The sequence below is a fragment of the Vulpes lagopus genome, chromosome 3, assembly GCF_018345385.1.
Source record: "Vulpes lagopus strain Blue_001 chromosome 3, ASM1834538v1, whole genome shotgun sequence".
Classification (NCBI taxonomy): Eukaryota; Metazoa; Chordata; class Mammalia; order Carnivora; family Canidae; genus Vulpes; species Vulpes lagopus.
In genome coordinates this window covers 106,082,950-106,106,553 of record NC_054826.1, presented here as the reverse complement: position 1 = coordinate 106,106,553, position 23,604 = coordinate 106,082,950, and the positions used below count along the sequence as shown (strand labels likewise).

The following is a 23,604-nucleotide window of genomic DNA, read 5'->3' as shown; positions in this document are numbered from 1 at the left end:
TCAAAGTAAATGCTTTAATGAGTGTTACTCAGAGTGACAAGTGTCTCTCAACAGCTGCTGCCCACCTCCATTGTCCCCAGCTCTTTGTTGGCAAGGAAGAGCTAGCGGCCTGGGAGGGGGGCAAGGATCTGGAGTCTAAAGAGTGAGCTAGGGAAGAGAGGTTCAGGAGGCCTCCTAGGAGGTCTGGGCTTCTGGGAGTGAGGTATAGGGGACATGGGCCTCAAGCTGGTCCCTCTTCAGGCATTCCTAGCAAAGCCACAAGGGGCTCGAGGGGCGTGGGGGTCCCGATGGACACAGGGTGGGTGCGCTCGTGCTTGCGCAGGTCGCTGGCACTCAAGAAGGCCTTGGGGCAGTGGGGGCAGGTGTAGGGGCGCACAGAGCTATGGGTGCGGCTGTGTTTGCGCAGCCCTGCCCGGTCAGAGAAGCTCTTGCCGCACTGGGTGCAGGGAAAGGGCCGGAGCTCTGGGTGTGAGCGCTCATGCCGTCGCAGCAAAGTCAGAGTGGAGAATGTCTCCTTGCACTCCCGGCACACAAACTGCGGTGGCTTCTCATCCACCTCCTCGCCCCCCACCTCGCCTGCCCCTCCCAAGGGACCAGGAGCCTCCCCAACCCCAGCATCTTGGCACTCCACGTGTTCCACCGTCATGCCCACCACTTGCCACTGGGTGGCCATCACACCACCTGATTCAGGGGGCAGCCCCAGCAGCCCTGCCGGAGGGTCCCCTAGGCCTGCACCTGCCCCCGGGGCTGCAGAGCCCTCGCCCGCCACGCTGACTGGCAGTGCCAGCCCCACTACCAGCTCCTGTTGCGGGGGAGCCCCTGCAGCCTCACTACTTCGATGGGTCCGCTCGTGCTTCCTCAGGCTTGAAGATACCACGAAGGACTTTCCACAGGCATTACAGTGGAAGGGGCGCTCACCTGAGTGCACCCGGCTGTGCTTGGTGAGGCTGGCTCGCTCGGCAAAGGCTCGCCCGCACTCCTCACAGCGGAAGGGCCGCTGGCCTGAGTGCACCAAAGCATGGCGCTTGAGGTCCCAAGACGCCACAAACGTCTTGTCACACTGCAGGCACTTGAACGGCCGGTCACCCGTGTGCACCCGCCGGTGCATGGCCAGGTCTGCAGGCTGCCGGAAGTCTTTGCCGCACTTCTCGCAGCGGTATGGCTTCACGCCCTCGTGTGCCCGCTGGTGGCGCCGGAAGCTCGAGGGGTCGGAGAACATGCGGCCGCAACGTGGGCACAGGAAAGGCTTCTCGCCGGAGTGGGTGCGCTCATGGCTCTGGTAGGAGCTGAGCTGCGTGAAGCCCTTGCCACAGGCTGGGCAGCGATAGGGCTTCTGTGCCGCATGGATGCGCTGGTGGCACGTGAGCGAGGATGAGCGGGAGAAGCTCTTCCCACACTCCGAGCAGAGGAAGGGGCGCTCACCCGTGTGGGACCTGCGGAGCACGGAGGACGGGACGTGAAGGTGGCAGGCCTATCACCTGACCCCTGCTGCCTGTCTGCACAGTACGACAGGGGCTCCTGACATCCCTGGGGACCACGAGGCTGCACCCCAGAGTAGGAAACCTTCAGGATAGGTGCCTAGGTCCCAGAGAAGACCCCGCTCTGCACACCACAGCCAGGCTCCACTCCCACCTACTGGCCTCCACCAGCGATCCTCTGAGCTGCACAACTTCCAGCCCTGCCCCCTCTCCAGCTGTCCAGGGACCCAGGCCAGTTAGGTCCCAGCAGCCCCCTCCCGACGCAGTCTGCCCCGCCCCACCCACCTTCCCATTGGCTGAGACTGAGGCTCCGCCCCAGGCCCTATTGGTCACAGGGCAGCCTTGCCCCACCTCCGCCCCACTGGCCAGCTCTCCCCGCCCCCCCAGTCACCAGGGCCCGGTCACCCCAGTTCAGGTGTTCTCACCGCTCGTGGTTGCGTAGGTCCTTGAGCTCGGCGTAGGCCTTGCCACAGCGCTCACAGCTGTAGGGCCGCAGGCCTGCGTGCGTGCGCCGGTGTTTGCGGAACACCGAAGGGTCGGCGAAGCTCTTGCCGCAGTCGGCACAAGCGTAGGGCCGCTCACCAGTGTGACCGCGCTGGTGAATCTTGAGCTTGGAGAGCGCGCCGTAGGCCTTGGGGCAGTGAGCGCAGCGGAAAGGCAGCTCACCAGCGTGTGAGGCTAGGTGCACGCGCAGGCACACGGGCTGCATGAAGCGGCGGCCGCACTCAGGGCAAGGGAAGGGCTTTTCGCCAGTGTGGCTGCGACCGTGACTGCGCAGCTCGGGTGCCGTTTTGTAGGCCTTGGGGCACAGCGGGCATGCATAGGGCCGAGGCTTAGCCGATGCACCTGACACCTTGTCCCCGCCCGCATCCTCTGCTTTGGGTTCTGTCTCTGGCTTCAGCATCGCATCCGCCACCTCCTCCGCGCAGTCTGCAGGACCATGTGTGGCAGCATGTCGCGCTGCCCTGGGCGCATTTGGAAAAGTCTTAGTACAGGACAGGCACTTGTAGCGGCGGCCGGAGCGCTTGTAGCCAGGGGCAGAGGACGGGGCCTCCGCAGACTCCACCTCCATGGCTTCAATGGGCGGAGCTTCTCTAGGAAAGAAGCAAAGTGAGACACAAGCCACATCTCTCTGCAATTTGCTAAGGCCTCAAAGGGGGAAAATTCTGTCTTATCTGCATTTCCTGCCAGGGATGGCCATATCCCTCCTTCTAAACATTCCTGGCTTGTACACTCTGCACCGGATTTCCTCCCTGGTCTGTTCATTGATGAAAGAAGTTGGACCAGGTAACCTCAGAGGGGCTCTAAACCCCGTCGCATTCCCGGACAGCCCAGATTCCATCCATCTCACCATCTTCCTCCTTCAGCTCAGGGTCTAAGGCCTGTGCCAGGGCACAGGGTCCTATACAGGCTGCAGACACAGAGGCTACCCAGATGCGGGTCTGGCCTGAAGGCTCTCAAGTGCCCAGGGAAGACAGAGGTAGGTCCAGAAGAAGGCAGAGCTAGTGGGCTAACTGGCGACTGGCACTGTCTGTCTGAAGTGATAGGTCCCCAGCGGATGTATTTTGTCTTTCCCCTCTGGTTAGTCAGAGGCAGCAACTGTTCCCACTGAATTCTGGCCTTGCACAGCTGTAAGGGACTCCACCCCAGACAGGAATCCTGGTCCACCCTCTGCTCTGGCATCGCTGTTGGGCTCCTGCTCCCATAGCTCTGGTAATGGGGAGCTCATTACTCTCAAGGCAGCCTGAGCCATTTCTAGAAGTTAGAAGTGTCTCAGTCATAATCAATATATCTGATTTAGCCTGGTCTCCTGGGGCACTTGCTCTAGCTAAAGCCTCTTCTTTCTCATTCAGTGCCCAGACACCCCCCACCCAGCTGCTCCTGGGGATCATGGCTGGGAGGAAATAGGATTAATGGATGCATTAGTCTTAACACCAGCTCATCCTCCCTAGGGGATGAAAAGAAGAGGATTATGGGCAGATCCACTTAGGGAATGCTCAGCACCAGCTGCTGGGGGCGGCCAGGGTGAGGGGGAAGGATGCAGCTATAGGCAGGGGAGGGAGCCAGGTGTGTCCAGAAGCTAGGCTGGGAGGCAGAAGGCCTGAATCTAGTGCTCCTTTCTAGACCTCTTTCCTCAGCTGTATACCTCAGGGGTGGGTAGCTTCAAAATTATGACCCACAGGAGCCCTTGGGGTAAGTGGCAAGGGCTGCTGCATCAGCACTCTTCTACCTAGTGGCCCAGCATCAGTCTTCTGCCCCTAGACACATACATGCTATGTATACAGGCAGCCAGAATCTTCTTCGTAAAGTTTCATGTATCCCCTGCTCAATAACTTTCCATGACTTCCATCACATCATGCAAACCCTTAGGTCCTTCCTGTCTATTACAAATCCCACCAATCCTTCCTTTGAGCCCCACTTTCCCCAGGAAGCTCTTCCTGCATCTCCTCTATGGTTTTGGGACCCAATCCCACACAACTCTGTTCCAACCTCAGCTTGTTTTGTTTTGTTTTATGTTTCCTCCCCTGCACTTTTCCCACTAAATGCTGGGGCTGGAAGGTGAGTTAAAGGGCATGAGGCTTAACCTTCCCTGGGCTTGAAACCCCCTAGAGTTTCCAGAGGATCCTTCGCTATCTCTGGAGGAGGCAGTCACTACCTCCTTTCCAGACATCTCTGGACAGTCTGACTGGTGAAGTTTCTCTTTAATAAAAATGATAGTTCATATTTACTGAGCACTTGCTAAATAAAAGGCAGTATCCTAAGCTCTTTATATGTATTAACTCAAACTTCATGTCAACACCATGAGAGTTCTGTTATATATATTCCTTTTTTACAGAGAAGGAAACTGAGGCCCAGAGAAACAATGTAGCTTTGTGGTTAAGTGTCCCATCTCTGAAGCCAAACTGCCAGGCTTCCAATCTTGTCTCACTCACTTCCTAGCTGTAACTTGTGCCATTTACTTCATGCCATAGTACCTCAATTGTCTCATCTGAAAAATGGAAGTAATATTAGTTACTTACTTCATAGTGTTGGGTGAGTTATATCAATAACTGCCCTAAACTATTAGGAGTCTTCTTAGAGCCAGACACTTTGCTGAGTGTGTTGCTACATTATTTAATTCTCTCACAGTTTCCTAAGATGGAGGTTCTTGTCCTCATTTTATGAACAAATGAACTGAGGTTCTAAGAGGTTTAGTGACTAGCCCATGGTCACAAAGCTAGACTCATAGCTGGGACTTGAATCCAACTGCTTAACTTGCCTTGAGTTGCTGGGCTTTTGATTGGCTGTCTGGGCTTCCCATACTTGTCTGCTGCCTGGGCCAGCCCTACACTTACCAGAACCCTGAGTTCAGGCCACATCTTATCTTCTCTCATTCCCGGGGAACTGCCTTGAGACCAGAACCAGCACCCTTTATGCTGCTGTTTCCCTCTCAGAAGGCTTGACCCCTGGGTTCCAAGCTCCAAGCCTCAGTATTTCTCTCTGTGAACCAGAAACCAGATAGCTAGAGGTATACATCTCTCCTCCTAAAACACTTCCCTGAGGGAAAGGAAGGGACACACCAGGTGCCCAGCTCCATGAAGAGCAGAGGACCACATAGGCGAGGCTCTAATTAAAATCCCACCATTAACTCACTTCATTGTTCACTAAGGGCTCTTCCACCCATCACTCCCTAGACTGATGTTTCTCCAAGTCAGATCTGTGACCCCCACCCCCACCCCCGCATGAGAATAATCATCCAGGGAATCTGGGGTTGGATTCACAAATCTGTACTTCAGATACACTCTTGGGGTCATGCCAGCCAACACAGAAGACTTAAGAACCAAAGACTTATCCTTAGGTCTTCACAAAGCCTCTCTGAGAGAGGCATTTTTACTACACCTCTCTTTCAGATATGGAGATTAAGGCCCCCATAAGGGACAATACTTGTTCAAGGACACCTAGCTAGTCAAGAAGCCCAGACTCAAATCCAAGTCTTCAGGTGTGTGGGCTGGGTTCTTTCTCTACCAGCTGTATTCATTTGGGGTTTATGAGTCAACTCAGGAGAGTTTCCACTGCTCCTAGGACAAAGGCCAGGATCTTTTCCCTGGCCAGCAAGGCTCTAACTCCTGCCTACCTCACTCTCACTCCTCTTTGTGTCTCACTAGGCCTGACCTACACAGGCTCTCTTTCCCTTCCAAAAAGAGCTAAATTCGGGCAGCCCAGGTGGCTCAGTGGTTTAAGGGCCGCCTTCAGCCCAGGGCCAGATCCTGGAGACCCAGGATCGAGTCCCACATTGGGCTCCCTGTGTGGAACCTGCTTCTCCCTCTGCCTGTGTCTCTGCCTCTCTCCCTCTGTGTCTGTCATGAATAAATAAAATCTTAAAAAAAAAAAAAAAAAAACGAGCTAAATTCTTTTCCACCTCAGGGCCTTTGTACCAGTAGTTTCCTCTGCCAGAAACACCGTTCCCGGAGGATCACTTGTGTGTAGCTATCTCTTTGATTTCATTTGGGCCTCAGCCCCGTCACCTCCTCAAAGAAGGATTTCCTGACCACCTTTCTTAACGCTATCTGCATCCTTGTTCATCACTGTCCCCTCCTCTTTAGTCTCTCTTATGGTGCTCATCTGGATAACATTCCTTGCAAGCTTATCACGGGCCAGGTATCATTCTATGCATTTTGTTTGTATTACTCAAGCTAAGCTTCACAATTGCCTAGAAATTTCCAATGGACTGAAGGTGCACATGCATGGAGAAGACCATGTGAGGACATAACAAGAAGGTGGACATCTACAAGCCAGAAAAAGACTCCTCACCAGGAGCTAAATTGGCCAGCATCTTGATCTTGGACTTCCCAGCCTCCAGAACTGTGAGAAATAAATTTCTGTTCCTTAAGCCCCTTAGCCTGTGTGGGGTTTTGTTGTTGTTGTTATGGTTAGCCTGAACAAAGTTAAACAGTATTATTTCCCCCATTTTATAGACAGGGATACTGAGGCACACAGAAATGAAGACTGGTCATGGCCATAACTAGTTTTCAAAGCCAGGTGGTCTGGCTCTCAAACTTCTTCTTTCTCTCCTGATTGTTGCTTTGGTAGCACTTACACATTTTATGGCTGGATTATTAATTCTTGGTCCCCAGCAGCACCAGAGTCTAGGCTGGCAAAGAGCCAGGAACCTTTATTATTTTGTATCCCCTACACCTAGAACTGTGGCTAATGTCCCAGAACAAAGTAAATGAATCAAGCTCTGAGACAGAATTCAAACTCAGGTGGGGTGGTATGGCCTCTGCCTCCCCCATAGTAGGGGTTTGTGAGAATATCTGTCAACAACTATTTATTAGCTGAATTTCTCTGCTGATCCAAGTTCACAAGGTCCAAATATCACCCCAATATCCCACAGTGGCTTCATTGCTCTGGTGAGGGAGGCTTGACTTTGCTTCACTACTGGCTTAGAAGGGAGATGCAGGCCTGCTGCCTGCTGCCAGAACAGCCTGTAAATGCCAGAGATGCACTGATTTCATTCCCAGACAACTTGGGCTAGGACCCTGCAAGCTGGCATGAAGTGAAAAAGGAATCACTTTTTATCCCTTCTGCACCTTGGTCTCCCCATGTGTACACAGGTAGCCCTGAGACCTGCTGAGATGGTGAATAGGGAACTGTGAACCATGCAGAAGTGAGTGCTAATCATCTCCTAGACCTCCAGACTGGCCAATTCACAATCTAACCCTAACCCACTTCTTCAGCCTCAGCTCCCGCAGCAGTGTCCCCGTCCCAACAGCAAACTAAGCTCCAGCCTCAATTCTCAAACTTTCTCACCTAAACGCACCTCCACCTGCAGTTCTCTCTTGTCTCCGGAGCCTCGCTGGCCTTCTCCTATGGGGAAACTCTTTTGCATCCTTCAAATGCCCCCCTTCCCCAGTGCCCTCAAGAATACTTAATAGGCAGTAGAGGTAAGGGTGCCACGGCGTTCTGGGCCTCAGTTTTCTCATCAGTAAAATGCGGTCTCTGAAGTACGTGGGAGTTTTTGAAGGGCGTTAGGGCCTAGGAGACGCGCTGAGAGGGGGCCTAGGGCTGCAGAAACCCTGCGCCTCCCGCTCCCTGCAGCTGTCCACACGTCGCCGCCCCCACTAGACAGCCCCGCAGGGCACAGCCCTGGGCTGACTCGTCTCGGAAGGCTAGCAAAACGTTGCCTTGGAGAACGAGTCAAGAAAGAGCGAACGAAGAAGAGAACGAGCAAATGAATGGGCCAAGGGCCGGGCGCTGGACAAAGGCCTGCAAGATGGCGTTCTCTAGGACCGCGGGAGGGGCGGCCAGGACCTCGGCCGGGGAGGGGTGGCGCACACGCCGGGGACCTGGTTAGGCGGCCCGCCCGCCTGGGACAAAAGCCCGCAACATGGCGGGCTCTAGGACCCCCAAGGCCCGCACCGCGCAAGGCGGGCAGCCGCGCCGGCCGAGCCCTGGCGTCCGCAGCAGCCGGCCCGCGGGGACAGCCGGCGGGTTCTAGGACCCGCTGGGCCGGAGCCCGCCGGCGCCCTCCCGGGGCCGCACTCCTCCCGCCCCGCCCGCGCTGCTCGCGCCAGGCCAACCCCATCCGCCCTCTGCAACCACAGGGAAACTGAGGCCTCTCAGACTGCGTCCGGGCTGGGGCGGCCCGGGGGTCCCCGCGGCTTCCCACTGGCATTTCCTACCTTAACGAACTTGGGCTGGTTCCGCGGCGTCAGCGGCGGCCGCTCTCGCCGACGGAGCCCGGGACACTGCCAGGGAGAGGCAGGCACTAGGACCCAGCGGGGGGGTGGTGGGGGGAGGGGGAGGCGGGGCTGGCAAGCGGAAGTGGGCGGGAGCTCTTCTCGCCCGGGAGGAAGGCAAAGTTTACCTGAGCACAGCAGGCGAAGGTGGCGGAGAAACATCTTGCAAGGGTTTCTGTGGGTGCTAATGACAGGGGACGCCAGGCAGGTTTACGGTATATACCGGGCCATTGCTAGCTTGGGGCCAGATCACCAAGAACTGGAAGGCGGGAGAACAGAAGGGCCATGCGCAAGCTTTGTAGTACCCACATCCGCTTATACTCCACCACGTTTCCCTCAGTACAAGGAGTGAATGAAACTCCCTCCATCTGCCTTGGGAAGTTTTTCAGGGAGCCGCACGAAAAGTGTCGCTAAAGTACCGAGGCTAGCGCAGCAGAACCCTTTTTTTCCTCTTCTGCTTTGAATCAATATGCACCGGAACAATTTTGGCAGCTCTTGCCGGAAGTGTGGCTAAGACTAGCGCAAAACAGCGCCGTGCTTTGACCCTCGTGGGCGGGGTCAGAGTCGCGTTTCGGCTCCCTCTCCCTTAGCCCCGGAAGTGTGTCTGTGTGGAGGCGACACAGGAAGTGTTCTCGAGGCAGAGGTTTCGGGGGGAACCTTTTGCGGCTAGGACACTTCCTGTTTCCTAGTAACAATAGGAAGTGTCCGCGGAGCTGGGGGTAGACTCTGGCTTCGGCCAGCTGCGCCCTCTTTCCTTTGCCTCCTTCCTTCTCCCTTTTCTCCTTTCTTTCTTTCCATCCCTTCCCGCCTCCCAGGAGCCCTGGCGAAGTGTGCGTGTGTGGGAGCGCGAGAGCCCCCCACAGCCACCCCTTGGGGCGCGCGGCTGCAGTTAGGGTGAGGGTCCCAGTGCGCAGGCGCGCTCCCGTTTGCGGTCCCCAACGGACTCACCCGCGGCGGGAACGAAAAGGGGCCACCCGAGCGAGGTAGGGGTCGTGAGAGGAAATTGGCCGAGGAGATGAGTGAGGGGAGAAGACTGGTTGGTGGTTGATCAGGAGAAGGGGCTCGAGCAAAGGAGCTTTGTGAGGTGAGAAGTCGGGAAGCAGGTTGAGTGAGGGGGTTTAGATCCGGAGGTTTGAGTTGTATGCGCATAGGGGTCCCATGAGAGTGAAGAATCAGAGTCCGCGAAGGCCAAGGTGATGGAAGGGGCATGGGGGCCTGCTATGGAGAGAGTTAGGGCTCCGGAGAGAAGATCGCCGGAGTCATTGGGTTTGCTCCTGTGAAACTGGGATAAGAGGAGCAGCAGTGTGTTGCGAGGATTAAGTGACACAAGAATATTCTTTACTTAGCACAGTACCCCGCGCATGCCCAGTAATGCCCAGGTAATGCCCAGTTAGCGTGAGTTGATGTCAACATAAGTATTTTAAAAGGGGATAGGAGAAAAAAAATGAAAAGGGTATAGTGAGGATGTGTAAGAAGGAAAACGGTAGGGGGTGAAGACCAACCAGAAATGGGTTGGAATTTTCCAAGATGCAAGATAATTTGGGTTCAGGGGCAAGAAGGTGAAGGAGGTGGCTCACATAGTCTTTCAGTGACCCTGAAGGAATAAGAGGTTGGGGGAACAAGCCAGCCCTTTCTCTGAAGAGGGCTCCTACCCTACTTCTCAGGTCCTCAGCTGTCACCTGGAGAAAAAGGCTGCTTTTCAGTGTCTTTAGGCTGCGCTGTTTAGCTGAGGGGTCAGGGAGAGAAGACTGAACTTCTCATATTGAAGGTCCTAGAAAAGGTTCAGGTTTCCTTGAAGAGCTCTCAGGAGATAGGTTGGTTGGTTGGTTGGTTCAGAAGTATACAGAAAAGAGGGTTAGAGACAGTAGGTTTTTTTGGATTTGGTCTGTGAACAGAGGTAGGTAGGACTGTGATCAGAGATAGGTTGCATCCCTCTAGACTCGTTTCCTTATCTATATCTCTAGGGATGAGTTAGGCCTAGGAGCTTGTGTGCAAGGAGGCCTTAAATGATGCTTTCAGATTAGATCCAGCAGAAAGCAAGTCCCTGGGGATTACTGCTTGGGGAACATCTCTGTGACCTCTGTGAGCTTGTTGCTTATAGAGCCAAAAGGCAAAGTTAACTGAGGCCTGCCTTCTGACCACTGCCCCCCTCTTCCTAGGCCTTGGTCCCACCACCAGAGGAAGATGCTGTTGCCACCTGCCTGCTCTTCCTGAACCTCCAGGTTTCTGCCACACTGCCCCATGGAGGACACACCCACCTCACTCAGCTGCTCTGACTGTCAGCGCCACTTTCCTAGTCTCCCAGAGCTGTCCCGGCACCGAGAGCTGCTCCATCCATCTTCCAAGCAGGACAGTGAGGAGGCAGACAGTATCCCTCGGCCCTACCGCTGTCAGCAGTGTGGGCGGGGCTACCGTCACCCAGGGAGTTTGGTCAACCACCGGCGGACCCACGAGACTGGCCTTTTCCCTTGTACCACCTGTGGCAAGGACTTTACCAACCCCGTGGCCCTCAAGAGCCACATGAGGACTCATGCTCCTGAGGGCCGCCGGAGGCGCAGGCCTCCCCGCTCCAAGGAAGTTGTTCCACACCTGCAGGGAGAAACAACATCTTCTGACTCCAGGGACCAGAGGCTCAGCCCTGGGGAAAGCTGGACAAGCCAGGAAAAACCTGTTGAAGAGACATCTGGCTCTGGGCCTGACCCCAGGGAAGATCCATCCACCAGACAAAGAGGCTGGGAAAGCCAGCCAGATTCCGAGGAGGGTGCGGAGGGCTGGGGGCCCACCACCAATTCTGCGAGAGCCACCCCGCTGCCCACCCCAGCCAGTAGCCTCCTTAGCAATTTGGAACAGTATTTGGCTGAATCAGTTGTGAATTTCACAGGGGGCCAGGAGCCGGCTCAGCCACCTCCTGCTGAGGAGGAACGGCGGTACAAGTGCAGTCAGTGTGGCAAGACTTACAAGCATGCCGGGAGCCTCACCAACCACCGGCAGAGCCACACCCTGGGCATCTACCCTTGTGCCATCTGCTTCAAGGAGTTCTCTAACCTAATGGCTCTGAAGAACCACTCCCGACTCCATGCCCAGTATCAGCCTTACCAGTGTCCCCACTGTCCCCGTGCCTTCCGGCTCCCCCGAGAGCTGCTGGACCACCAACAATCCCATGAGGGGGCAAGGCAGGAGCAGCTATGGGAAGAGAAAGGGATGCCCACAACCAATGGGCACACAGATCAGAGCAGCCAGGACCAGCTCCCTAGTACACAGATGCTGAACTGCTCCGGGGAGCTCAGCACCTCTGGGGAGCTGGAGGACTGCAGCCCTGAGGAGTACCGGCCTTTCCGCTGTGGGGACTGTGGCCGTACATACCGCCATGCCGGGAGCCTCATCAACCATCGTAAGAGCCACCAGACAGGTGTCTACCCCTGCTCCATCTGTTCCAAGCAGTTGTTCAACGCAGCTGCCCTCAAAAACCATGTGCGGGCTCATCACAGACCCCGGCAAGGAGCTGGGGAGGATGGGCAGCCATCAGTGCCATCAACTCCCCTGCCTCTGGCAGATACAACTCACAAAGAGGAAGAAGTCCCCACCACCACCCTGGACCACCGCCCCTATAAGTGCGATGAGTGTGGTCGGGCTTACCGCCACCGGGGGAGCCTGGTAAACCACCGCCACAGCCATCGGACTGGAGAATACCAGTGCTCCCTCTGTCCCCGCAAGTATCCCAACCTTATGGCCCTGCGCAACCATGTACGAGTCCATTGCAAAGCTGCTCGCCGCAGTGCAGGACCAGGGGCTGAGGGACCCCCCAGCCACCTCAAGGTAGAGCTCCCTCCTGACCAAGTGGAAGCAGAGGCAGCCCCGCATATGGATCAGGGGCATGGGTGCAAACATGAAGAGGAAGCCACAGGTGTCTCCCCAGCAGCAGAGAGGACAGCACCACAGATGTGTAACCTCTGTGGGATGCTCTTTGAAGACCCTGAGAGCCTTGAACATCATGGCCGGACTCATGGGAAAGGGGAAGACAGTAGGACAGAGACCAGGGTGTCCCCTCCTCGGGCATTTGCCTGCCAAGATTGTGGGAAGAGCTATCGCCACTCAGGGAGCCTTATCAACCACAGGCAGACCCACCAGACAGGGGACTTCAGTTGCGGGGCCTGTGCCAAGCATTTCCACACCATGGCTGCCATGAAGAACCATTTGCGACGCCACAGTGGGCGGTGGAGCAGGCAGCACCGGAGGAGGGCTAGCAGTGCTGGCAGTGGCGGGGAAGCCAAACTCCCATCAGGCGGGAACTGGGCGCAGGAGTTGGTGGAAAGCAATGAGGGCCTGGACGGTCCGCAAGAGCCTCCAGGCAGAGGTCCTAACGGAGCCGAAGGCAGCTTGGAAAGCGACAGGGGCTCTTTGCAGGTTGAAGCCGAAAGAGATAGATGTGGGCTTGAGCGGGCTGAGGCCCATAGCCAGGGTGATAAAGAGAGCAGTGGTAGTGAGGAAGGGCTGGAAAGAAAGGAGGCATGTTTCCTTGACAACTCAGATATCCCAGGCCATGAGGAGAGCAATGGGACTCGCTTCTGTGATGGTGCCATGGGGGTGAATGAAGACCAGAAACCAGCCACTGGCCAGTGCAGCTCCCCTCGCCGAACTCCTGAAGCTGTCACCACCTGGCAGGCTGAGGTCTCCCACACGTGTTCTGACTGTGGGCATTCTTTCCCTCATGCCACTGGCCTGCTGAGCCATAGGCCCTGCCATCCACCAGGCATCTATCAGTGCTCCCTCTGCCCGAAGGAGTTCGACTCTCTGCCTGCCCTGCGCAGCCACTTCCAGAACCACGGACCCGGGGAGGCAGCCCCTGCGCAGCCTTTCCTCTGCTGCCTCTGCGGCATGATCTTCCCAGGACGGGCTGGCTACAGGCTTCACCGACGCCAGGCTCATGACTCCTCTGGTCTGACTGAGGGCTCCGAGGAGGAGGGGGAAGAGGAAGGAGCCTCAGGGGCAACCTCCACCCAGAGCCCTCCGCTGCAGCTCTCGGAAGCAGAGCTGTTGAATCAGCTGCAGCGGGAGGTGGAGGCACTGGATGGAGCTGGTTATGGGCACATCTGTGGCTGCTGTGGTCAGACCTATGATGACCTGGGGAGCTTGGAGCGTCACCACCAGAGTCAGAGTTCTGGGAACACCACAGACAAAGCTCCCAGCCACTTAGGAGAGTCAGATGATGCCATGGGAAGGATTGCAGATGGTGACTGTGTCTTTGAGGGCACAGCAGTGGCTTCTCTCTCTGGGGAGGGTGGGGACACAAAGTCTGGAGAGGGAGCAGGTGCCATGGTTGTAGACAGCGTTTGCCTGCAGGGCGGGGAAAGCCCACCTGAGACCCAACCCCGCCCCTTTCGCTGCAATCAGTGTGGCAAGACCTATCGCCATGGCGGCAGCCTGGTAAACCACCGCAAGATCCACCAGACTGGAGACTTCATCTGTCCTGTCTGCTCCCGCTGCTACCCCAACCTGGCTGCCTACCGTAATCATCTGCGAAACCACCCACGCTGCAAAGGCTCTGAGCCCCAGGTGGGGCCTGTGCCAGAGGCCGGAGGCAGCAGAGAGCCTCCGAAAGTGGCAGAAGGACCGGGGCAGGCAGACATGGGAAAATTCCAGGAAGAACTTAAAGCAGAGCCCTCAGAGGAGGAGGCAAAGGTGAAAGAGGAGGAGTGGGAGGAGGCCTCTGTGAAGGGGGGTGAGGCAGAGCCGAGGCTGGAGACGGCAGAGAAGAGCTGCCAGACTGAGGCCAGCTCAGAGCGTCCCTTCAGCTGTGAGGTGTGTGGCCGGTCCTACAAGCATGCCGGCAGCCTCATCAATCACCGGCAGAGCCATCAGACTGGCCACTTTGGCTGTCAGGCCTGTTCCAAAGGCTTCTCCAACCTCATGTCCCTCAAGAACCACCGGCGCATCCATGCAGATCCTCGGCGTTTCCGCTGCAGTGAATGTGGGAAGGCCTTCCGCCTGCGGAAACAGCTGGCCAGCCACCAACGGCTCCACACTGAGCGAGGTGGGAGCGGGGGCGTCCGGAAGCTGACTCGGGAAGATCGACCCTTCAGGTGTGGGCAATGCGGGCGGGCCTACCGCCACGCGGGCAGCCTCCTGAACCACCGGCGCAGCCATGAGACAGGTCACTACAGCTGTCCCACTTGCCCCAAGACCTACTCCAATGGCGTGGCCCTGAAGGACCACCAGAGGCTGCACTCAGAGAGCCAGCGGCGGCGAGCAGGGCTGTCACGGCGGATGGCCGTGCGCTGTGCCCTGTGTGGCCGGGGTTTCCCTGGCCGGGGATCTCTGGAGCGGCACCTCCGGGAGCATGAAGCAGAGACTGAAAGGGATCAGAGGGGCCTGGAGGGCCCAGAGGGGAACCAGGCCAATGGCCAGGGACTGGAAGACAGATCAGGTGATACTGAGGCAGTTCTCCAGCTGGAGGATAGACCCGGGAGGCTGGGGGAGCAGAGTCAGAGCCCCATTGGGGCAGCAGGTTCAGAACCCACTGAGCTAGTATCCAGGGACATGGGGAATGTGGAAGGGAGGCAAGGAGATGGGGGATCGGTGAATCATGGTGAAGGTTGTGTTCCTCCGGGTCATGTACTGACCAAGCCAGAAGATGAGTCAGGGGACAGTATCCCCAAGAGTTCTTGCCACCTTGGCAACAGCCAGCCCAATGGACCTAGTCTGAGTCCTGTGGAGAGCTGGGACAATGGAGATAGCAGACCTCAGCTCCAGCCAGAGAGTCACCCCTTTTCCTGCAGCTGTTGTGGCAAGACGTACTGCCAGTCAGAAGGCCCTCTGAACTGCCACGGCACCCCCAAGACAGACTGCCACCATTGCCTGCTCTGCTCCAAGGAGGTCTCAAATCCTGTGGCCACAAGGAGCCACAGCTGCAACCACATAGCTGTCCAGACCTTTGCCTGCCCTGACTGTGGTAAGGCCTTTCAGTCCCATCATGAACTAGCCAGTCACCTGCCCACTCATGCCAGCAGCCTCAGTCAGGTGCCACCCCAGACACAGGAGGCCAGAGGTCCTGCCAGTGAGACTGTGGAGGCTGAGGCAGATCCCTCTGGCCAAGGGGGAATCCAGAAGTCCCCATCAGAACCCCACACAGCCCCAGGAGAGAGTGCTGGGAGAGCTAATGGGGGCCAAGGAGTAAAGTCCACGGTGGCTGAAGACGAGGAACGGCCCTTCCGCTGTGCCCAGTGTGGGCGGTCCTACCGCCATGCCGGTAGCCTGCTAAACCATCAGAAGGCTCACACCACTGGACTCTACCCCTGCTCCCTCTGCCCCAAACTTCTACCTAACCTGCTGTCCCTTAAAAACCATGGCAGGACCCACACAGACCCCAAGCGCCACCGCTGCAGCATCTGTGGCAAGGCCTTCCGGACAGCTGCCCGGCTGGAGGGTCACGGGCGGGTCCATGCACCTCGGGAGGGGCCCTTCACTTGCCCCCATTGTCCCCGCCACTTCCGCCGCCGAATCAGCTTCCAGCAGCACCAGCAACAGCACCAGGAGGAGTGGACAGTGGCCAGCTCTGGTACGGGGGCACGAATGGCTTGGGCAGAGAACGGAAGGGTCCCAGAGGAGATGGGCACAGAGTGGGGGCGGCAAGGAGGGGGGAGGGTCACATGACTTCCTAGAGAGGGTGGGGCAGGTGCGGCTTGGATATGGAGAAAATCAGTTTGAGGATGCCACCTTGGGAGGACTGACGTTGGAACCTCTGGGTCAGGTGAACAGCCTGCTGGGCTGAACTGTGGGGTGGGGTAGGGTGTGGGCAGAGGCTGAGGCAGCCGCAGGGCAGGAACCAAAGAAGAAGGGGTATTTTGTTTGAGGAGAGGAGGCAGCTATCTGGCTACTACATCTGGAAACTCCTGATCCAGCCAGTCAAGGAATGATTTCCAGAGAGAAATGGTCTCCAGAGAAAGGTGGTGCTCTTTCCTTGAGGCAGGGAGCAAGAGTGAGGAATGGGGTGTGGGATGCACCCCCAGACTAGACTGCTCTTTGTCTTTTTTGCTGACTTGGCCAGGGAAACTGGGCCACTGGTTAGCCCCCCAGCTTCCCGTCCCTCTTCCCTGCATCTTGTCTCTGGTCCCCCTCCTCATTGCTTGGAAACTAGATCTCTGGTCCCTTGCTACTGATACTGCCCCTCCGTCTCTTCTCCCCTTTATTGAACCCTTTCTTCTCTCTGCTGTGCATCTCCTTTTTAGGAGCCAACCAAACCACTCTTTCTACCTGCATCCCCCCTTCCCGCCAGCACACCTTTAACTGGAGGACTGAGTCACAGATAATTGTTTCTTTGAAGCCAGGCCCAGCTGTAGCAACAGCAGGCATTAGCCCTATCTCCCATCGTCTGTCAGGGGAAATCTCCATGGAAAGCCACCCCACCCAGCCCTGCTGGAGGAGGAAGCTATGGGGGAGTGGGGCAGCCTGTTTCCTCAGCCTGTTCCTGGGCCCTCGGCTCATGCCGTCAACCTCCTCTAGAGATCTGTAGGCCTTGTCCCAGAACCCCTCCATATAGTGGCCAACAAGGGCGGGTGTCCCTGAGATGGCTGGTCTTTGACCAGGGACTCAGGGAAGGAGGGAATGGTGAGTGAGAGTGCCCTGAGAGAGTGCTGACACGATGGCTTTCAGAATAAAAGATTTCTCGTGACCTCAAGGGAATGAGCGAGAGGCCAGTCAATGAGGCCTAGAAAAATAATTAGGAGTTCTCATGCAGGCCTCTGGGGCCCCACGGGGTGCTGTCAGGATGGCCTGCGGGGCTAGGGAACAAGGGGTGCAAGCTGTGTGGGGTTTGCTGCCCTGAGTCAGTGATTTCCTTTCTTTCTCCCCAGGAGCCCCAAAGGCACCAGCGGCAGGCAGAGGGGACTTGTCATTGCCCCCTCCACCCACCCCCACGACCTCACTTCTGGATCCTTCACCCCAGTGGCCTGCAGACCTCAGCTTCTCCCTCTAAACTTCAAGTCTCCAAAGATCAGAATACGGGCGGGGAGGGGGGGGCAGGTTGCAGGGAAAGGCTTGATCTCCATGTTTTGCTCAGGAGTAGTTAGGCTTCCCCATCTCTTATTCTCTCCCACTGTGCAGAGGACCCAGATCTGGCTGCTTGCATTAGGAGGGGGTGAGGTATCCCTCATGTCCCTGTCCTTGAAGGCTTTCCTTTCCCCATTCTTTGTCACGATGCTCTTATGACCAGCCCTGCAAGAAACCCGGTGCCAGGCTCTGCCATGATGTGGGGCCACTGTCACCAGCCAGATTCTAACACCAGGGAGAGGCCATTCAGAGAGCCACAGGTGGGAATGTTGCCTGTGGAAGGGGAGCCTTTTGCTACAATTTGTAACTTATTTTCTAAAGTCTATTTTGTAACAATTTATTTAAGTTTTAAAAAAAAGGAAAATTGCTCCCCCTCCCCCAAAAAATGAATTTTCAAAGTAAGTGGCTGGTGTGATTGTATCTGAGGGGATGAATACTAGAGAAGGCTGGGGACGCCTGCGTCAGACAGCAGAGCTGGGTGTAGGGGAGCATCCACAGGTGACACCTCCCTGTCCTGCAGGGTAGGGAGTGAGGGCAGCAGCTGGTCTGGGCAGGCTTCTTCCCAGAGCCCCCTGGGCTGTTGGGCCTGCCCCGTGCCTGGCATCACATGTGGGTTGGGGAAGTGGGAGAGGGACAAGGGCAGTGACGCAGGGATTGTCTCACTGTGTCTGCAGTATCCCAGAGCCACCTGTTAACAGCCAGTTGGTTTGCCTGTCAGGAAGAGGAAGGAGGATGGGGTTGGCCTCATCCTCAGAAATTTCCTCCCTCCCTGGAAGAAGAGGAAGAAGATGCTACTTAACCCCCATGACATGAGAAAACTGAGGTTTGAAGTTGAGAGACCTGCTCCAAGTCATAATAATGAAGAACCAGAATTCTGTCCTTCTATCCCAGGGCAACCTAGAGGTGGGTCAGAACAGATCTTTCCCTGGATGGAGAGGATGGGTCTAGAGAGGGAAGTGTCAGCAGGGAAGCCCTAGGGCCACGTACTCATGTTGGCCAAGCAGCTTCCAGGCTCGGTCTCAGGCTCCGGCTCCTCAGCAAAATAGACCTGCCAGTCCAAACTGCTGACCCAGCTCTCATAGGCGGGGAGTGCCACGAAGACTGCGGGCCTTGCCGGGCCTTGGCAGGCATCTCCAAAGCTGTGTAGCCCAGCCAGGAACCATGTGCCCCTCACCTCATGTACCAGTGGTGTCCCAGAGAGACCCTGTAAGGGGTCAGGTGATAGTGGGTGACTTCCTCTTCTCCCTAGGCAGCCGTGGGGGCAGAAGGGGCTAGGGGCTGGGCTGAGGCTCTGGCTGCTTGGGAGCCAGCTGGCAGAAAGGCCCGATTTCAAGTGAGAGGCAGGCCTGGAGGCCAAGCCGGGCAGAAGGTCTGTGAGTTACAGGATAAAGATGCCAGGGGTCTGTGGGGTGAGGTCTGGGGGGACTGGGGCTCACCTCACAGTTGGGTGGCTCACCCACAACACTGGTACACACCATCCCTGGCAGAATGGGGATGTTGTCGCTCCCAGGAGTTGTATGCAGCCGGCTGCAGGCCCTGGGTCCCAGGAGGGTCACAGGTACAGTCTGAGGGGAGCTGATGCCTGTAGGGTGAAGGTAAAGACCCAGCTGCCCCAGCAGCCTGTAGGATGGATGGACAGCTGCTGGGGCCTGTCCTACGTACCTGCTCCTTGGCGGGGCAGCCCCAGGACCCAGCCACGTTCCCCGTCAGGCAGATGGTGGTCGGAATAGGGCAGGCAGAGGGGCCGAAGGCTGGGGCCTAGTGTCACAGGTTGGGCCAGCAACAGGAGGGCCACATCGTAGCCCCCCTCTGGGTGGGTATAAGCCCCATGCAGGATGAGTTGCTTCAGGCCTCGCTCCTCTGCTCCAGTCCCCAGTGCTATGGTCCATTCCTCTGGGGTCTGGCGCCTGTGTAGAGGCAGCATTGGGTGGTGGGGCTGCCAGTGAGGGCAGGAGAGGGGGCGGGGGTGGGCACAAAGGCAAGAGAGACATGGCTCACCCAATGAAGCAGTGGGCAGCAGTCAGCACTACCTCCTCTGACACCAGGGCTCCACCACAGGCCAGCTTCCCCTGGTGCTTCAGCCTGGCATCCCAGGGCCATGGGGAGGGGGCTTCTGCCTGGGGACCTTCTCTCCCCAAGGATCCACAGGCTGGAACAGACAGATTACATCACCTGCCTTCTTGCTAAGTGCTTACTGCATGCCTGGCCCTGTGCTAAGCACTGCCCACAATATCCTGTAAGCTGGATCTTGTTACCCTCGTTACCGACATAAGCAAAGTTCCAGAGAGGTCAAGTGACTTTCTAGCTCATTAAACACAGGCAGGTTGCTGACTTGAGACTCAAAAGCTAAGACCTAAGCTCTTAAACCCTGATGGTCTAGCCTCATGGGAGTGGCCCTGCTCATCATTCTCCTACCCCATCTGTCTACCCCTCCAGGGTTGGACTGGCCCCAGAATTCTGGCTCACTAGTACTGCTCTTACCATCAAGACACAGCTTCCATCCTAAGAATTACTTTGCATGAAATTTGCATGTTAGTCACTTAATGCTAGAATTCTGAGTGGGAGCCCTGCCCTGTCCAATCTCACTGGGTCCCTGCTTGGAAACTTGCAGCTTATCCCTACAACCTTCAATTAGATCTCAGATCCCTCTTCTCACCTAAACTCTAAATGCACAGAGTTCTGAAGTAACTATGCCTCTCAGCCCTAAATGGGGGTGTTACTATCTTAGGGGCTGAAAGGGGCCTTAAAAGCCCCCTAATTAGTACGTGAATGTTTTGTCCCAATTTTCTATTCTGAGCTGAAACTTGCTTCACTGTGCTTCTGTCTGCTGCCCAGAAGTCCTTATGCAGGCCTGGGTGTCCCGACATGTCCCACTCCTAACGCGCCCTGCTCATACCTACACAGCTGTCCTCATCACTCATCTCTGGGGTCTCTGGGTTCTGGGACAGGAAGACTGCCCCCTGAGCCTGAGCCTGCAGCCAGGAGCTGTAAGCAGCTGTGTTGGTCAGCAGCACGGGAGTGTCTTCTTGGGCACAGCTTGATGCAAAGCTGATGATCCCAGCCTGGACCCAGTATCCGTCAGGCTCGCGGCACAGCACGGGGCCCCCGGAATCTCCCTGGAGCCAGGCAAAGGAGTCAAGGATAGACACTTGAGTCCCAGCCATGGGCAGACACCCTCTAACAGTGGCACTGCCACCCATCCCTATGGATTGAGTACCAAGCCCAGGGCTAGGTCCCCCCTCCCCTTCTGTTCCCTTCCCTTGTCTTCCCCATCAGACCTGACAAGGCCCCTGCACCCCAGGCTGGGCGCCCCCACACAGCATCCCAGGCCGAGCTGGGCTGGCCAGCAGACGCTGGTGCAGCCGGTTGTAGAGACAGTTACATGTGGGGCGGCTGATTAGACGCAGGCGCAGATTTCGCAGAGTCCTGGGAGCTGGCAAAAGAAAGGGGGTTGGGAGACCAAGGGACATTGAGTAGAGGGACAGTTGGTAGCTGAGGCTATGTGACCTTGGGCAAGCATAGGGCCTCTGGGCTTCAGTCTGGGCCAGTACTTACCACCATTGGTGTCCTGATCCCAGCCAGTGGCCCAGCAGGAGGTCCCAAAAGGAAAGCGATGGGTAGGTTGGGGCAAGCAGAGGGGTGTGTGGGCCTTGGGGTGGGCAAGTTGTAGCAGGGCCAGGTCTGAGCCCTGGCTGTAGTGGCTGTAGGCCCGTGGCAGCTGCAGAGCCGTCACTCCTACCTCCTCAGCCCCTGGGCTCAGCCCCTCACGTTGCAGAGAACCCAGGACAACCGACCAGGAATTCAGTTCTGTCACTGCTGCCCTGAAAGAGGAGGGACAAGGCCGAGGCACTGAATGCAAAGGGGGACAGTGGCAAAAGCCAGAAGCTCTGCCTGACTCCAGCCACGACTCACTTTTCAAAGCAGTGAGCAGCAGTGAGGACCCAGGTGTCCGCCACCAGGGATCCGCTGCAGATGTGGACTCCCCGCCTCCTCACACTCACTTGCCACGGCCACTCGCCAGGTACCGTGATGCCCTCCTGAGGCTCAGGGGGACCAGGGCCACGCTGCCCACACACTGTGAAGAGGGGCGGATCAGACTGGCAGAAGGCCTGTCCTGCCCTCCCCACAGGCCAGACGGAGCCCCAAGAAAGGCCTGGCCCCATGTCCCCAGAGCTTACCAAGCTGAGCTGCTCGAAGACCTGGGAAGAGAGAGACACAGGTGAGACCTGGGGGAGCCTTACCTGCCTGGCCCAGCCTTGGTGGAAGGCATAGGTTTTGGGGTCGGGCCCTGGGTCCTTGCCTATGACTGTGCAGCTACCTCACCGGCCCCTCCCAGAATGAAAATATATGAGGTCAAGAAACAGCTTTTATTGGAAGCTATTCAGAGTGTATACTTAGTAATTAATTCTCCTCCCTTAGCTGTGCTCAGCACTCCTGGGCCAGGGTTCAGCTTGGGACCAGTCCAACCCTCCTCCAGGCTTCAGAACCCCCAACTCCAGCCCCCGCCACTGAGTCAGGGAGGCGGCCCATAAATGTGGTGAGCATTAGCTTAATTGTGCTTTCAGCCGTGATGCCTAAGAGGAAGGATTAGAGGCCGACGTCACGTCCAAGTGGGGGAGGGCTCCAGGAGATGGAGACTCACCCTACCCCTGTTCTGACAACTCAGTCACCCCCACTGTTCCAGAAACCGCCAGAAACTCTACTGAAGGATCCCCTGCCTTCCCTCTTTCCCGTCACAGGCATATCAATATCTGGGCCAGGAGAGATGGGACATACGGAGAGACAGGGAGACAAAGGAGCCAAAGAGCTCCCAGAACTCGCCAAAGGTCATTCTGGAAGTGGAGAGGCAGAGAGGGGAACAGGGTACACGCACACAGGCACAGTCCCTGCAGATACAGACTAAAGTCTAGCCCAAGAAAGTCACTCCTGTTCTGACATGAGTGGCCCATACACCTCCCCTGCTACACAGCCAGGCACAGTTACATCACCACAGACAGCCTGTCCACCCTACTGGCATGCTCCCTCACACGCACCAAGATGTGAGGCGGCCGGGGCAGAGGGTGGCCCCTGAACACCCACTGCACCACTCCCCTACCCACACAAACACGGGGGTGCTCACCCTTCATGAGGACCACTGCTCCCAGGATGAGCAGCCCGGGTCCCCAGCTCTGCTTCATGCTGCTCCAGGCCACTCTGCTGCCTAAGCTCTGGGTTTCAGAGAGGCCACCTGGGTTTCCCTAGCTCCACCTCTGCTCCGCCCCCAAGTTGGCTCAGAGTCATGTGTCCTTGCTTTTCCTCAGCCCAGGAAGGGAGCCTGAGCAGCTCCCAGCTCTGGGGCTGTGGCTGTGTTACCCTGGGCTATTCACCCCCCCTCTCTGGGCTGTAGCCGTGGCCACATTTTGTGGATTCAAATCCTAGCTGCCCCCATTTACTGCTTGAGTGACCTTGGACAATTCTTGGACTCAGAATTGTTGAAGGTCAAAGGGCTTGGACCAGAATCTGACATAGAGTAGACTTGCTCCCAGCATGGAAGCCGTCCTCTGGGAACTGGGAGGGGCACTCCCTTGATTTCAGCTTTCCCACCTCTCTCCCAGGCCCACTCCCAGAGGCCATGTGTGCAGGGCTGGGTATTGAGGGCTGGGACTCACTGTTACTTGCTGGCAATGAGACTGACGAATCTCAACACCTCTCTGCTGCCTTCCCAGAGACCAGGGTTATAGTGGTTCCCACCTTTCTTGCAGGTGGTGGAAGACTCAGTTGGGAGGGAAGAACACTCAGGGTGCACTCTTTTTCTCTTCCCAACTTCTAACTCAGGTCAGCCCAAACTTCTAGGGAACCCTGACCCCAACACAGATGCAGCTGTGTTAAGAACATAGACACGAGCCAGATGGCCCCTGTGGATCCAAATCCTGAGAACCCACTAATCCCCTCCCTGGCACTAGCTGTGTGGTCTTACATAAATTACTTACCTTCTCTGTCCCCATTTCCTCATCAAGATAGGGTTAATACAATTGGATATATAAGGGTTACATGAGTTAACATATGTTCTTAAGCAGTCCTTGGCATGTGGCTAAGTGCTTGGTATATATTAGGAAAAATAAAACAAAAATACTCAAAATGTGTCCCTGGTCTTCCAGGGCTGCCAAGACTGACTTGGGGTGATAGATAAGGCAGCTGAGGGGGTTACAGTTAGACCACAGGAAGAACTTGCCAGCAAGCATGCGCAGAAGTAGAAAAGTAGTTTGCACATGCAGGCTGTCCCTGAAGAGAAAGTCTGGCTCTCATTGGGCAGCAAGGATGAGCTGCCAGCCTGTTTCTTAGGGGTGGGGCTGATGGTACACCAACTATTACTGACTATACAC

At 56.7% G+C, this 23,604-nt stretch overlaps 3 protein-coding genes across 13 annotated transcripts; 1 reads left to right on the top strand and 2 right to left on the bottom strand.

Moving 5' to 3' along the window:
* Nucleotides 1–18,816, bottom strand: ZNF668 (zinc finger protein 668). Of its 7 annotated transcripts, none has more exons than XM_041748837.1 (4): nt 8,326–8,640; nt 8,141–8,206; nt 1,904–2,572; nt 1–1,433 (listed from the first exon to the last, which is right to left on the bottom strand). In XM_041748837.1, the coding sequence occupies exons 3-4, from the start codon at nt 2,548–2,550 to the stop codon at nt 221–223; spliced, it is 1,860 nt and encodes a 619-aa protein (XP_041604771.1). In that variant the 5' UTR covers nt 2,551–2,572; nt 8,141–8,206; nt 8,326–8,640; the 3' UTR covers nt 1–220. The 7 variants fall into 7 exon arrangements, with proteins under 7 accessions (XP_041604771.1, XP_041604774.1, XP_041604773.1 ...); XM_041748840.1 differs by having other exon boundaries at nt 1,904–2,567; XM_041748839.1 differs by lacking the exons at nt 8,141–8,206; nt 8,326–8,640 and adding an exon at nt 18,679–18,816.
* On the top strand, nt 8,871–17,641 carry ZNF646 (zinc finger protein 646). Of its 3 annotated transcripts, none has more exons than XM_041748834.1 (3): nt 8,871–9,091; nt 10,357–15,752; nt 17,047–17,641. In XM_041748834.1, the coding sequence occupies exons 2-3, from the start codon at nt 10,439–10,441 to the stop codon at nt 17,166–17,168; spliced, it is 5,436 nt and encodes a 1,811-aa protein (XP_041604768.1). In that variant the 5' UTR covers nt 8,871–9,091; nt 10,357–10,438; the 3' UTR covers nt 17,169–17,641. The 3 variants fall into 3 exon arrangements, with proteins under 3 accessions (XP_041604768.1, XP_041604767.1, XP_041604765.1); XM_041748833.1 differs by having other exon boundaries at nt 8,871–9,281; XM_041748831.1 differs by having other exon boundaries at nt 8,873–9,180.
* Nucleotides 17,596–23,604, bottom strand: PRSS53 (serine protease 53). Of its 3 annotated transcripts, none has more exons than XM_041748843.1 (11): nt 22,362–23,604; nt 21,421–21,441; nt 21,155–21,317; nt 20,798–21,063; nt 20,521–20,675; nt 20,139–20,358; nt 19,241–19,391; nt 18,905–19,149; nt 18,718–18,824; nt 18,230–18,446; nt 17,596–18,011 (listed from the first exon to the last, which is right to left on the bottom strand). In XM_041748843.1, the coding sequence occupies exons 1-11, from the start codon at nt 22,417–22,419 to the stop codon at nt 17,902–17,904; spliced, it is 1,713 nt and encodes a 570-aa protein (XP_041604777.1). In that variant the 5' UTR covers nt 22,420–23,604; the 3' UTR covers nt 17,596–17,901. The 3 variants fall into 3 exon arrangements, with proteins under 3 accessions (XP_041604777.1, XP_041604776.1, XP_041604778.1); XM_041748842.1 differs by having other exon boundaries at nt 17,597–18,011; nt 18,679–18,824; XM_041748844.1 differs by having other exon boundaries at nt 17,599–17,953; nt 18,679–18,824.